Raw genomic sequence first — 16,279 nt, 5'->3', positions numbered from 1 at the left:
TACAATGTATTGTTGGCTATTGCTATAAATGTACCCGTGCTACTTATGGCTGGTTTACCAATATTAGTATTACACAATATTATAATATTGGTAATCATGGGTTTGGGTATCACGGTTATTGACAATACTGATATATTGTGACTCTACTTCAAAACATTGACAAGACATACAATATGCCCCGCCTAACTTCCTGTTTCAGTGGAAATTACGTCAATGCATTGAACAAAGCTGCCCATTTCAAAACACTTCAGTGAGTCACTTAAGGTCATATTAGCTTTATTTAGCTTCCATGACCATAATCCCATCCACACATTTAGTTATTTGTCACAGCCTGCTCTATCTCACTGATTATTATTTGTATACTGTGTGGGAGACTTAATTTGATGTGCCAACCATTAACCGGTCTGCAATTTACATACACCATTTTGACATGGACTTTGATACGTCTGCCCCCACTGGTAATGAAACTATTTATCAGTTGAATGCATCGTGTTTGCCCAACATTTGCGCTCATGTTTCCCTGTCTTAGCTCAACACAGATGGCTGATGGGTTTGAAACGATAGCTCAACCACATCACAGCGAGGGATTTACTGTAGCTGCAGATAAAGTTTGTACTGACTTTGTTTTGCTAATTCAGATTTTGCTCGACTGCTAGACAAGTTGATGTTTAGAGAGAGGTCCCAGACGGGATTTGAAGTGTTTGTGTAGCTTAATTGGAAGAACAATGCATTAGCAATGCGAAAGGTCAAGGGTTTGATTCACACATATTGATCAAATGTATACCTTTGTAGTGCAAATGTGTAAATATGTTTCTTATTTTATTTTGTCATATTCTTTCGCAGGGAACTACGGACCTCAGAGATGGGCGTCTGCTTATCCAGAGTGCGGATATAGGAATCAATCTCCTGTGGACATTGTGGATAAAGATGCCAAATCATCTCAGGAATGTCAGGAGCTCACGCTGGAAGGTTTCGAAACCAAGTCGTCAAACAGGACCACCATGAAGAACACGGGAAAAACAGGTCCGTCCAAAATTAAATATGGTGGATACTTGTTCAATCTCATGATTATTTCAACGATCGCAGGATAAATTGCACTTTTAGCCTAAGGCAGATCTTAAATGTTTAACTATGTAATGGTAATTGCGCTGTAGACATACTCGGAGACCGCAGGCTTTCCATCATGACAGACCATTGCATCACATCTGAGAGGGTTTTGAAAGTTCTCCACTCGGCTCAGCCAAAGTCAAAGCCCAAACAAATATCAGACACGCTGTCCACAAAGTCTGACACCTCCCTGTTGATCTTTCTCCCTACGTTACTATAAATTCCACAGGATTTTGCTCTAATGCCTTTACATCTGTTGTGGAAATCTGAACTGCATGAGTCATTTCATCATTTGGACATTGGACTATTTATTTTTTAAAGGTTTTGGGAGCGGAAGTTGGCACAAAGCATTTACACCAATTATTATAGATAAAAATATTATTATCGATACATTTATAGTGGTAGAGCATTGCATTAGCAGCGCAAAAAAATGCTAAATATACACTCACCTAAAGGATTATTAGGAACACAATACTTATACTGTGTTTGACCCCCTTTCGCCTTCAGAACTGCCTTAATTCTATGTGGCATTAATTCAACAAGGTGCTGAAAGCATCCTTTAGAAATGTTGGCCCATATTGACAGCATCTTGCAGTTGATGAAGATTTGTGGGATGCACATCCAGGGCACAAAGCTCCAATTCCACCACATCCCAAAGATGCTCTATTGGGTTAAGATCTGGTGACTGTGGGGGCTATTTTAGTACAGTGAACTCATTGTCATGTTTAAGAAACCAATTTGAAATGATTCGAGCTTTGTGGCATGGTGCATTATCTTGCTGGAAGTAGCCTTCAGAGGATGGGTACATGGTGGTCATAAAGGGATGGACATGGTCAGAAACAATGCTCAGGTAGGCTGTGGCATTTAAACGATGCCCAATTGGCACTAAGGGGCCTAAAGTGTGCCAAGAAAACATCCCCCACACCATTACACCACCTCCAGCCTGCACAGTGGTAACAAGGGATGATGGATCCATGTTCTCATTCTGTTTACGCCAAATTCTAAATCTACCATCTGAATGTCTCAACAGAAATCGAGACTCATCAGACCAGGCAACATTTTTACAGTCTTCAACTGTCCAATTTTGGTGAGCTTGTGCAAATTGTAGCCTCTTTTTCTTATTTGTAGTGGAGATAAGTGGTACCCGGTGGGGTCTTCTTCTGTTGTAGCCCATCCGCCTCAAGGTTGTGTGTGTTGTGGCTTTACAAATGCTTTGCTGCATACCTCGGTTGTAACGAGTGGTTATTTCAGTCAAAGTTGCTCTTCTATCAGCTTAAATCAGTCGGCCCATTCTCCTCTGACCTCTAGCATCAACAAGGCATTTTCGCCCACAGGACTGCCCCATACTGGATGTTTTCCCCTTTTCACACCATTCTTTGTAAACCCTAGAAATGGTTGTGCGTGAAAATCCTATTAACTGAGCAGATTGTGAAATACTCAGACCGGCCCGTCTGGCACCCACAACCATAACACGCTCAAAATTGCTTAAATCACCTTTTTTTCCCATTCTGACATTCAGTTTGGAGTTCAGCAGATTGTCTTGACCAGGACCACACCCTTAAATGCATTGAAGCAACTGCCATGTGATTGGTTGATTAGATAATTGCATTAATGAGAAATTGAACAGGTGTTCCTAATAATCCTTTAGGGGAGTGTATATACAATAACAATGTAAAAGGTATGTGTGCTTTGAGGTCAAAGTAAATTATAGTAGGCATGGCATCATTTATCTTATTCTGTTGTACCATATTCAATTCAAAAGATTTGGGAAATGTTCGCCAGGACCATTAACACACCATGGCACCATGACATGTCTTTTTGGAGTCATCCAACAGTTTACAGAGCACAACGTGAGATCTTTTAAAGCCCAGCATCATTGCCCTCTCTTGGGTACCGCAGCCTTTAGTCCACTGTGTGCATACTGTGTGTGTTTGCCAAAAGATCCATATCTTCGCAAATAGTCCTCTCATCCTCTATAATCATTTTGTTTATTTTCACGCCGTCACTTTAGCCTGCTCAAGAATTAAACACAGATCTCCACGCGGATGGCTTTTGTGATCTAACTATAGACTGGTTTCTGGTGGTTCTTCTTAATTATTTAAAATGTGCATGAATGGAGCTTCTTGATTTTATCATAGTGAAGGAGTCATTGCTCAGCAAGACACTAAAACACTTATATTTTTATCCAGATTAATATGCTTTACAAGTGAACCTATGAAAGTACATTCTTAGGGAAAAAGGTACAAAAGTTGTCACTGGGACGGTACCTTTTAAAAAGGTATAAATATTGTATGTATCATTATGGTACAGATATGTGCCTTTGAGGTACTAGTATGTATCTCTAAGGTACCAATGTGCACCTTTGTGGGACCAATCGGGTGTGCCTTATACATCTTGAAAAGTTAAGCCGCTGACTCTTTGATCGCCCCCTGGTGGCTGGCCACAGTACAAGTCATAAAACCTCGCCCTCTGCATGCAAAAGAACGGGACTTGGCTCTAAATTTAAACAAATAATTACACTTCCAATAAAATTTTCCTAAAGATGGTTTTAGTCCTTTAAGGTAGTTGTTATCACACTGATATATGTTCAATTGTTACTTTTTGTAGCTAGTAATTTTATGCTATAGAAATGGGCCGTGTCTTTATGATTGGCATGGTGAAATTGGGCATGCAAGCGTTTTTGGAGGAAGTTTGATATCGCGGCTCTGCCTCTGGCTCCACAAACGATTCCTTCTGTGCATGCCCTGGCTCCAAACTAACGTTTTTTATGTTACATGACATCGCCTATGGTCAGACATTTTTGGCTTCAATTCATTACAATGGAAGGAAGCAATGTTGTGACATCCATCTTTTTTTACAGTCTATGGTACCAATATGCACCTTTAGGTACAAAAGTGTACATTTTGAAAAGGTATCACCCCAGTGAAAACTTTTGTACCTTCTTGTACCTTTAATCTGAGAGTGTAGTGTAGTAAAACCACTGCAGATCGAATGAATTTAATGCATGATGATCTGCTCATGGGGGAACGTAGTGGGAAATATGTCTCTTTATTTAGTAAACTGCACTATTTGCCCGAAACCATTTAATCAAATGATGATCAAATGTTGAAAAAGCGATCCCTTAATGCCTTTTAAAGTCTGTAATGTAGAAGAATGTAATATGTTGTTGAAAGAAGTCCATTAATTTCCCAAGTCTCAACTCAAGGCTTAGTTATTCTACTTCAGCAGATCTGTCGAAAGCAGGCTTGTGCAGAATTCAGAATTGAATTGTAAATTGACTCCTAAATTCCAATGGAATTCTTGAATTTGAATTGAATTTGAATTTATGTCAAAAACAGGATCTAGAATTACAATTCGAATTTGAATTAAAGAAAGCAGAATTGCAATTCAATTCAAAGAAATTCTTATACATATTATATAGTAAGTGAAGTGTTAAAAATAAAGCTTTCAGTATATGTCAGATATGATTGCATTACATATTCTATAAATATATTCGTTTGTACAGCTTACATTAACAGGAAATGTTTTCCCCCAGCAATTAATTTTAAAAACTCTAGTCACATAACAAATTATTAAGTTAGATTTTTTGTAATTTTATGAAACACGATGTAACATGACTTCATTTCCCAGAATGCTTTAATTTTACCAAGTATTCAAAATGGTTGCCAAACAATTTTCCAAAGTAATTTTCCTAACACTGAATGTGAGATTCTTTCTGTTGTGTGACTGTGGAATTTCTTTGAATTGCCATGAATTTAATTCCACTTCCTGTCATTCCAATTCCAATTCCAATTCAACTTCCTGTAGGGCGGAGTCAATTCAATTCAAATTCCAATTCATGAATTGAATGGAGGCCAATTCTGAAATTCTGAATTGTGCACAAGCCTGGTCGAAAGATGTTTACCAATGCATGTATTAAAAAGACAAGAGGTCAGCTCTTAATATGGTATAATGTGACAGGCTATGCCTTTGAAACACATCTTAAGTGTCCATTTGGGACTGATGAGAGCCCACTTGTGTTTAATCTGTGTCATTATTGACTTTAGTGAAGTCCTTTGTCCACATAGAAAGAAAAAACTATTTTTAATTCTATGACTGAAAAAAACGGCCTTTAAAGGTTTTAATAAAAAAAAAAACTATTTCAATAAAAAGGAAAACAACACAATTTTAAAATTTTATTCTTAAACTGGTGTTTTAAGGGGATGAGAGCTGAGACTCTCATTGGTTTATTGCATGTTACGCCCAAAACACACCTATTACTCATTAGGAGAATATGAACAACCCTTATAGGTCGTGCGCTTGGCGCATAAACCATTTTTCCTGTCGTTAAATTAGCAAAAGTGGAATCGGACACGCCTGTTTAGACCGTACGCTTTAGACAATGCGCTTAGATCGTTAAAATAGGTCCCAAAGTGTTTCAATGCTACAATATATAGTGTAAAAACGTCTTAGTGCTGCCCTCTTCAGGTTGGACGGTGGCTACTGCAGTTGAATTTTCTTATTGGATGTTGCAGTGCTATGTGACATAACCAGTACGACGTGAACTAAGCAGGTTCAAGCTCACCACGCCCTTGTTACCATAGATATGTATATAAAGGCTAGATGGCTCAAGGCGGAGTCCCTAACGGCATCACCTGGCGGCCATCTTACGACAGGGCGCTCGCTCACTCGTAGCATTGAGTTTAATGGTGCAGGTACTTTTAAATGACCATAACTTGCTCAATTTTCTACCGATTTTCAAACGGTTTGGGTTTTTACAAACGTTATTAACGTGGCTATAATTCTGGATGGTTTAACATGTTTCATGAATTTATTTTTTATTTTTAGTATAGGTATGCAGTGTCATAGGTACATCTTTGACGTTTATAACAAACCAAACCGTTTGAAAATCTGTAAAAAATTAAGCAAGTTATGGTCATTTAAAAGTACCTGCATCATAAAAACTCAATGCTACGAGTGAGCGAGCGCCCTGTCGTGGGATGGCCGCCAAAATGCGGACGTTGCACTCAATTGGCCAGCAGCGCGGACGAGCCATCTAGCCTTTATATACATATCTATGCTTGTTACAATCTCACCACACCCTTGGTATGAGCTCAGTTCGTCCCCTCTATCTCCATTGGGGTCTTTTCCCACTTTTCTTGCATTTTTCAAATATTGCCAGTGGGTGGAGTCAGGCTCTGACCAGGGGTTTAGTTACTCTTTAACATAAATCCTCATCAGAAAACACTTTAAAAAAAAATTATAATCTTAATAATAATTAATAAAAATCCTAACACCCTAGTATAGTGATGGGGACACTATACTGGCAAAAAGCACCGAGACGTTAAACCAAGGTCCTGACTCTCTGTGGTCATTAAAAATCTCACAATGTCTTTCGAAAAAGAGTAAGGGTGTGCCCCGGCATCCTGGACAAACTTGCCCATTTGCCTTATTATTCCCTTATATATACTTATTGGCTATATCACTCTGTGTCCTCTCCACTTACAAGCCGGTGTGTGGTGGGCATCCTGGCTATATAAATGTAACATTATTATTATTATTATAGGGAATGGCAAGTAATGACTTTCTATTCAACCACTATTTCCCAATCTTTGATTCTTTATCCTTTACAGTTTCTATCATACTGAGGAACGATTATTTCGTAAGGGGCGCTGGTCTACCCGGGCGCTTCAAAGCAGAAAAGGTGGAGTTTCACTGGGGCGGCACCAACGGGTCAGCTGGGTCTGAACACAGCATCAACGGAAGAAAGTTTCCAGTAGAGGTAAGTCACTCGCGTTTCACGTTCGAAAAACTTGATTAGGATTGATCGTAGAGGACGGGGGACGAAGTTACTAAATGAGTTCAAGGATTCACTTGACTTGTGAAGGTTGAAACAGGTGCGTGAAATGGAGGACCTCGCAATGAATTGCAGATCAATGCGTCGTATCGACTCGCTGCATTTCGCAGAAGACCAAGGATATTAAGCTGTCTTTTTGGCCTATTTGTTTATCCCTAAATTCTCCACTTCAACCGCTCAGCTGGGTCTGAAAATTGGCTGTATCATCTTCTCATCCTGTGGTATTTTAATCAAATGAGGGTTGTTTATCAACTGATCAATTAAAGCCTAATGCATCCTGTGGCTTTGACAACAAAACTGTGTGTCGGTGCTGGTTACTCTCAATTTTGCGAAAATATTTCACTCGCCTTCAATGAAAAGCGTGCTTGAGTCTTTCATATGGGTTTCTGCCTTTGTATGAAATAGATTAGCATTTCTGTTCTGTTAAGATATTTTTCAAGCGTAAATACTATTAGCTTTCTTTTTGCAAAACGTTTGTGTTTGACCTTGAAAACATTCGATATTGAGTTTGAGAGCAGTACTACTCAAACATATGTGTAAGATAAATCAATTTTTCATTTGAAGATTTCTAAGTAATTTGCGCAATAACTTGACTCTTAACGCACCACGCGTTTAATTTTAACAACTAATTCAAGTGTAAAAAGTCAAGTGTACATTGGCACATGCATGCGTGATGTGTTGCTTTATTGACTGAACACTTGTGCTGTGATTTATTCTTAGTCACTAAAGATGTATTGGCTTTTGTAGGAAGCTAATTGGCTAATGAGGTTTAGTGATAAATGAGTAATACATTTCCCTCCCATGAAGACGCAACCAAAGAACGGCATTAAAGTCTGTGATTTAAACAAGGCCTAACGGAGACTGATTGGTTTTCATTAACAAGACTTTAACTTTGTTCTTTATTCTCTTTATTAAAGGATTAATTCAGTCCTAACTCTTTCTGACGATGTCTAGACTTAATTACTGGGTTTAAGGGAGGCCTTGTTTTTCTGTTCGCTTGTTTTAGCCTGAGGTGCCCTGGGGTCTTCAGACGTGCCAGCTGCCTTGCCAGGGACAATCTAGTGTTACCGAAATAGCCTTTTCTATTATTGCATTTTAACTTTTGAGCAAGGTCAGAATGCACTTAAATATTGAGCCAAAACTCTACTCTATTCTAACAATGCATTTATCTACGATCTATCAGCAGTGTTTTCTCTCTATCAATGCGACGTTTGCAGGACAATTTAAAGCAGGAGAAAGATCATTTGTATTCATCAGTCTGAGGTTGTTAGAAATTAGCTGGCACTGAGGTTGGGAGATCTGCGTTGGCTCCTCCTCTCTGGCAGCATTTTCTCATTAGACGAATCGACTTTGGTCCATAAATCCCATTTTGCACGAAAGTACAATTGACATGGATCTGTACGCTGGTGGATAGCATTATTTAACCATTTAAAACTTAAATGCAATCCAGTTCAGTGGCTAAAAGAGATTTATCCAGTCATGCCTTGTTCAGCTAACCTGTAACTGGGGGCAGCACCCTTTAAAAAGGCTCTAAAATGTACCATTTAGGTACAAATATGTATACGTTTGGTACCAATATGTACTTTTGAGGTACTATTAGCACTCTTTGTTATGGGTTTAGGTGTACTTTTTAAAAGGGTACCTCTAAAGTGACAGACAATTTTTTGAGAGTGAATTTGATTAAATTAGTCTATGATGCATATTTTTTGGTTTGTTTTTGTCTTTTTTTATACTAAAATTTGTGTTGCTTTCATTAGTTACCCTGTGCTGAAAACCTTTATGATACCTTAAACTTTGTGGATTGCGGATAAGTGTGCTATTGCTTTACTAAGCAATCCCAAACTGGGGTTCGTGAACCCCTGGTGGTATGCTGGGGAATTTCAGGGGGTTTGTGAGTTGATCGAACAAAAATTTATCAATTACAATTAAATAATAAAATGTAAATAATTAAAAATATAAAACCTAAATACTAACAAAAATATACATTTTATTTGTTCATCATGTGACCATTACACGACACTACAATATATCAGAAAGCCGAGAACTCGTGCAAAATGGACCGCTTTATTTTATGTGGCAATAAAAATTTATGTTTTTGAAGTTAAACATGCAAATGTGCTATTAAAGGGGGGCTTCAATGGTATTTCAAGCATTCTGACTTATTAACACAGTTATAGAGTTGTTTCCTCATGCTAAACATAGGCAAAGTGTCAAAAAAGCAGTTGGGCGTGTTACAGAGCATTTCTGTGCCGAATTCACTTCGCCAAGGTTCGTATAAGTTTCGGAAAGTTTTTTCGATTACAGGTCCAACTGACGTTTCAGGGGTTTCTATACGTATCACTTCTTTATATGGGCACTTCCCCCGGAAAACCCCGCCCACCCGTTAATCAGCAGGAGACGCTAGAACTTGCAAACATCACATCACGCGACACAGCTTTGTTTAATTTCAAAACTCAACAATGGCACGAAACAAGAAGTGTGTTTTTGGATAGACGGTGAAGAAAGCCAGCCTCATGAAAACAACGGATATAGTTTGTTATCTGGGATAGCAGCGGAGTTTTGCGTGTGTGTTTGTTTAACGCTGGATTTTATTGAAAAGTCCCAACCGGGTCATGAGTTGCATGCGGTAAGAAAGACTTCTGTCTTATGTTGGAAATTGGCGCGTAAGTGCATCTTATATAAATGACACGAACGTGTAGTGAATCATAAGTTATAAGTGTTGTATAGTGTTGCATGACTCGTTCTCGCTCCTCCCGCGGTAGTAACTCCTCCTTCTTCATTATTTCGTATGTTATCGGAAAGATTCAGTAAAGCTAATGTTTCTTTTATAAATCTGATTAAACTAAAGACTCTTCGGAGATATAAAGGATGTAATTCTACTCTATAGGTACTCCAGATTAACATCAGAAATGCAGAAACAGCGTGTGTTACGTGAGCTTTAAATTATAAAAAAAAATTACAATTAAATAATTAAATGTAAATAATTAAAATATATAAAACCTAAATACTAACAAAAATATACATTTTATTTGTTTGTCATGTGACCATTACACAACACGTCAATATATCAGAAGCCGAGAACTCGTGCAAAATGGACTGCTACATTTTATGTGGCAAAAAATGAATGTTTTTGAAGTTAAACATGCAAATGTGCTATTAAATTATTAAAAATAATAATCAATTACAATTAAATAATAAAATGTAAATCATTTTAAAATAAAAACCTAAATACCAACAAAAAAAATATATTTAATTTATTTATCATATGACCAGTACACAAGACTAGAATATATCAGAAAGCAGAGAACTCATGCAAAAAAGTTTTATGTGGCAATAAAATTTTTTTTGAAGTTAAACATGCAAATGTGCTGTAAAAAATATTGAAACATTAATAAATTACAATTAAATAACATAATTTAAAAAGTATAAAACCCAAATACTAACAAAAAATATATATTTTATTTGTTTATCATATGACCATTTCACAAGACTACAATATATCAGAAGGCAGAGAACTCATGCAAAATCAATTGCTACGCTTTATGTGGCAATAAAAATAAATGTTTTTGAAGTTAAACATGCAGATGTGCTATTAAATTATTAAAAACAATTAATCAATTACAATTAAATTATCAAATGTAAATCATTTTAAAATAAGAAACTTAAATACCAACAAAAATATATATTTCATTTGTGTATCATATGACCATTACACAAGACTAGAATATATCAGAAAGCCAAGAACTCATGCAAAAATGGACCGCTAGGTTTTATGTGGCAACAAAAATTATTGTTTTTGAAGTTAAACATGCAAATGTGCTTTTATTTAAAAAAAAAATAATAAATTACAAATAAATAATACAATTAAAAAAATATAAAACCCAAATTCTAACAAAAAATATATTTTATTTGTTTATCATATGACTGTTACACAAGACTACAATATAGACGGCAGAGAACTCGTGCAAAATCGATCACTATGCATTATGTGGCAATAAAAATAAATGTTTTTGAAGTAAAACATGCAAAAGTGCTATTCAGTTATTTAAATATTTACTACAAATTTTAAGGCGTACTTCAAGTAAATAATTTAGGTCAAGGAGATTCGGCTGACAAAAAAGTTTGAAAACCCTTCTGTAGAGAAATGAAACGAAAGTAACCAGTTTAGCTGAGGTGGTTTGAAGAATCTGATGAGAAATGTTGAGAGATTATAATATCAAAAACAAAAAAAATGCAGGCTTTAATATCTTGACAAACACAAAAACAAAAGCTTGCACATCCCCGGCAAAAAGAAGAAAAAAATGCTTAAAATGAGTGCTCGGCTAAACAATATATATCAAAGTAAAACAAGGTAAGGTCGGCACACCATCTCTCCAAAAATATAATTTATTAATAGACTTTCGCAAAGAAAGTGAGATTTATTGAGCTATCTTTGATCAAATCTTTTTGAAACATATTTGAGATCTCTTTGATAGAAGAAAGAAAAACAAAACTTAAAAGCCTCAGTTTGCGCTCCATTTAATCTTGTTGTTCAGGAAAAAACTATTGAGATGTTAAAAAGAAGAATGTTTTTTGTCTATGAGATGTTTCTGACAGATCTGTTCGAGTTTTTCACCGATGCGGTGTACGAATGTCCTAACAGGGGGGAGTGAATAGATTTTGTGGTGGGTTTCTTACACGCATCATTAAATGACCAGGGAAACGAGCTAAACACTATAACACGGTGAGCGGGAACAACATTGGCAAGCAAATGATGTCAGAACATGAGAGACTGCCAGAGAATAAACTCAATTGGAACGTGACCGTCATAAAGACACTTAATCTTACTCTCAGCATTTCAACCATCTCTTTCACCGATCGTTCAGCTGCTGCGAGCTTTGACGTTCCATTCATCTTACTTTCTTTATTCTCTCTCTCCTTGTCCTTGTACTGTTTGTTCTGTAATAGTAGATTTAACATTTATTCAACACACAAAACTTTGTGCGTTGACAAAGACGTGTTGTTTGTTGTACCTTGCTGAGGGGGATTTGGTTCTGATGTTCGCTTTCTTTTTAAATCCATCTTCAGAGCACGTATAATCCTTAGTTGTCTCGCACGTCAAAATGTTGAGCAATGAGAAGAATGAGATGTGTCGTCATTGCGTACGTGCGCAAGAATGATGAGAGGAATATCAATGCATAGAGATTTACAATTCTGATCCCACAATGCATTGTGTTTGCCAAACAGGAAATTCAAAAGAAGATTTTTATAAAGATGCTGTTCTCATAACCTTTTTTTCATCTTATTGCCTGTAGATGCAGATTTATTTTTACAATTCTGATGACTTTGACAGTCTGGGCACCGCGATAAAGGAGAGACGCATCATTGCTGCCATGGCTGTCTTCTTTCAGGTAAAGACATTCTTCGATTTGTTTTTGTGAGGAGAGGGATTTGTTATTGTTTACCAACCAACAAAGTAGTGCTTTGTAGATAATGGTACCTTTCAGAGAGAGAGAGAGATTTAGTTTTTGAAGCTGTTTTCAGCATTAGCAACAGGTAGAGACGTTTTATGTACTCTGTCGGGGTCTTGCAGTCTTTCTGTTTTTAAATTGTAAAAACCTGTGGCTTTTCAATGAACACCCTTTATATCCAGTCTATTTACTGTATCACCGTGTAAAGGTGGAAAACCTGATAACCTTTGCACAATATGCTCGATAAGGATATAAGAAAGGGATGTTGTGTAACCAAGGAGGTCTGTAATGACCTGACGAAAGCGATTTGGCTGGCCAAACTAACAAACTTTGCAATATCCTGTTTACATAAAACAAATTCCACCCACAGAAATCAGGTTGGATGACTACAAGTTCACACGCCTAGCAAATGCATTAGCTAAGATAAGCTAACAATGATCAATATAGTTTCTTAGCATTTATTAAATATCTTTGTTAATGTTCATTCATGTCAATACAATTATTCATTTTTATTCATAGTGCATTATTAGTTAACAGTTACAACTTTTGATATTAAAAATATTTAAAAATATTAAAAGCTGAAATGAACGTGAATTAATATTATTAAATGCTGTATTCTTCAATGTTAGTTCATGTTAGCTAATGCATTTACTAATGTTAACTAATATAAACTTAAAGGAATAGTCTACTCATTTTCAACATCAAAATATGTTACTACCCCAACCAAGAACTGTTGATACATCCCTCCACCATGCGTGCACACAAGTGCTGGAGCGCACTGCGACACCTCGACAGCATCTAGCCCAGCCCCACTCACTCAACGGCACCAACCACAGACAAAGTCAGAAGTGACCAAACACATCAACGTTTTTCCTATTTAAGACGAGTAGTTATACGAGCAAGTTTGGTGGTACAAAATAAAACGTAGCGCTTTTCTAAGCGGATTTAAAAGAGGAACTATATTTTATGGCGTAATAGCACTTTTGGGAGTACTTTGACTCGGCGCAGTAACACCCTCCCTCTCCCATTAAGAGAGGGAGAAGGGGAGCGGACTTTTCAGGCGAGATAGAGGGATGTATCAACAATTCTTAGTTAAGGTTATAACATAGTTTAATATTGAAAATGAGTAGACTATTCCTTTAAAGGACAAAATATAGTAATTTTTTTACGCGTACGCGGGGGCCCGTACAGTGACGCAATGTTTGCCATCAGAAGAGTGTGCGCAATGCATACTGTACGTGCACCACCAGATTTTTGAAACCTTGGGTGTAGGGCTGTGACAAATAATCGTGCAAATGCGCATTTTCTCAATGAATCGATTTTAATGAATTACGGGAAATGCCGCCACATCCAAAAGCCAGAGGGCGCTTTCGTGCAGAGACGCCGTTTGTGCCAAAGAAAAGAAGAACCATTACGAACGCTATTCCTCGAAATATCTGGAGACATTAATATTGCTGTCCTTCAGATTGTTTCGTGTAATTTCATGATAAAAAAGAATATTTTGAATGATTGTGTTTGACGAGTGTTGCTTTTTTAAATGCATGTTATAACTGACTCAAACTCATAGTGATTTTAGGTTGATAAGGACCTCGTACTGATCACATAGCCGTAGTACACGCACAAGCTGTGTATGAAACGCAGAATCAGAACCTTGCGATTCAGAATCGATTTCAGACAGATTTTTTAATGGGGAACACAATGCATCGTCACACCCCTACTTGGGTGCATTGTAAGCATAGGCCACATGGGTGATTCTCGCGAAATTAGACTTATGAGGTGTCATGAAACATTTTGATAAAAAAAGTAAATGCTATCAAAATACAAAGCATACAGTTACAAACGTCTCTTTATGTACTATTTTGCACATGATATCAAATGACATCATACAAACCTATTTTGTTGTTTTTTCCACATTTAAGGGGAACATTTTGTCCATGACTTTATTTGGGTTCTTTGACGTGTAAAATTTATAATTAAAAAATCTAAAAAATAAAAAGCTTCAGTGCATGTTATACTATAAACATTTACAGTAAAGAAACATGTGGTATTTGGTGATAATTGGTAAGACAATATTAAGGAATATAAATGTGTCCAAGACCAATTTACTCATCCTCCGCAACAATTTTCAATCATTGTTCAAGGAACTAACCTTTTCCAAAAAAAAAAAATTGTTGGAAGGGACATAATTGACTGTGACACTCAAGATGGCTACCAGGTACGCAGTTCTTATTTTTTCTCTCCAGATAGAAGTTGAAATTTTATTTGTCATAGTACCTAGACAACTTTTTTGTTCTCATTACCGAAACATGAGTTTGTAAATGCATATATTTAATGTAATATCATGTTGCGGTAATGATAATTTTTGAAATGATAATCTAAAAAATTTAAATAATTCTATAGGGAATATTTTTTAAATCCTGTAAAAATAATGGTTATAGTAAGTTCAGACCTTAATCTTATATGTATAAAAAAAAAAATTCTGATGCTGGACACCTTCTAAATCTGGATTTCGTGAGAATCACCCACATCGCCTACAGGAGTATGTAGGCCACGAGACATATTGCAATCTGTCGCAATGCGCATGCGTCGAACCTCAGCTATGCTTTGCAAGGCTTGCGCGTTCGACTGTGTATGCGTAAAAAACAGACAACAGCTAAAGCACAATGTCTTTGTTTTCTTTATAAGTTACTCTGAAAAAGAAGATTTGTGGTCCATTACTTTACTATATATAGAGCACATGAAGATTAGCAGGTCAGTATGATGATCCCGGAAAATAATACAAGCTTTTTGCTTTGTGACACCCCCGTTTGTTTTACCCTGCTTCACACACTAATATGCGTTTTTACAATGAGATGTGACAGACCTATTCTTCACGGCCAAAGTGGAACGCAGGTGCGTCCTATGTTTATCCACTGTCAGACGGGGAAAGAATAAACCACGTTGGTCGACTTAAACATTTTCACCCACATGCGACAAGATTATGGCTTACCGCTATTAGCGAGCAGACGAATAGCGCTGTGGAGTTTGACATGTCCGTTACTTTGGGTTTTTTATTGTTGATGGATGCAGAGCTTTGTGCGTTTGAGGTCCCGTGGGCTCTTTCATTACCACCCCGTTCAAGCAAATGAATCTCCAGAGAACACAAATGTGTATATTTTATATCTGACCCGAATGAGATTTCTATCAGCCTGAATAAAAGGCGCTTATGTCAGCACGCTCCAGTTTTTAATGTTGCGTAAGCGGGAAACTTATGTTTGATAATGGCAGGGTGTAAGTGCGGCCCATATTTTTATTTTTTTCTTTTAGGATGGGATAAATGTTCGTTTCATGCAGTGTTTGTCTGAATTTTCTAGGTGGGGAAGAAGAACAATATCGCGGCTGAGCCCATCATCACAGGCCTCAAACGGGTAGTCCATCATGGTAAATTCAACCAGATTTACAACAGATAAAATTATCAAAGAAAGGCCATTCCAGTTAGACAACATCACTGAGTTGTAGTATTTGTGTGGCTTCATCTTTAAAATGTATTTGTGTGTTTTCGTCCGTTCAACAGAGAAGGAAACAAATCTCGGTTCATTTGTACTGAGGGATCTGTTGCCGTCGTTTTTGGGAAGTTATTATCGTTACACGGGCTCGCTCACGACGCCGCCCTGCAGTAAGGTAGTGGAGTGGATCATCTTCAGTCGTCCTGTTTACCTGTCCTACCACCAGGTTAGCACACACAAGCACAAATACATGCAGATCACATTTATATGATGATGTATAGACATCACCTCCAGCTGTGTGCACTATGCTTGAAATTGGCTTGTGTTCAGTCCACTGTATCAGATTCATACCATCTGCACATAGAGTACACACTAACGCACATCACACACACCGAACACAC

At 37.1% G+C, this 16,279-nt stretch overlaps 1 protein-coding gene across 1 annotated transcript in view; it reads left to right on the top strand.

Moving 5' to 3' along the window:
* Positions 1-16,279, top strand: part of ca16b (carbonic anhydrase XVI b) — a 123,739-nt gene that overhangs the window by 66,544 nt on the left and 40,916 nt on the right. The window contains exons 3-7 of the mRNA XM_055212752.2: positions 844-1,023; positions 6,720-6,868; positions 12,238-12,333; positions 15,747-15,813; positions 15,947-16,104. Coding sequence (XP_055068727.2) covers positions 844-1,023; positions 6,720-6,868; positions 12,238-12,333; positions 15,747-15,813; positions 15,947-16,104 — 650 coding nt within the window. The remainder of the gene's footprint in view (positions 1-843; positions 1,024-6,719; positions 6,869-12,237; positions 12,334-15,746; positions 15,814-15,946; positions 16,105-16,279) is intronic.

The sequence above is a fragment of the Misgurnus anguillicaudatus genome, chromosome 8 (assembly GCF_027580225.2).
Source record: "Misgurnus anguillicaudatus chromosome 8, ASM2758022v2, whole genome shotgun sequence".
Taxonomy (NCBI): Eukaryota; Metazoa; Chordata; class Actinopteri; order Cypriniformes; family Cobitidae; genus Misgurnus; species Misgurnus anguillicaudatus.
This window is presented reverse-complemented; position numbering and strand designations above follow the sequence as displayed.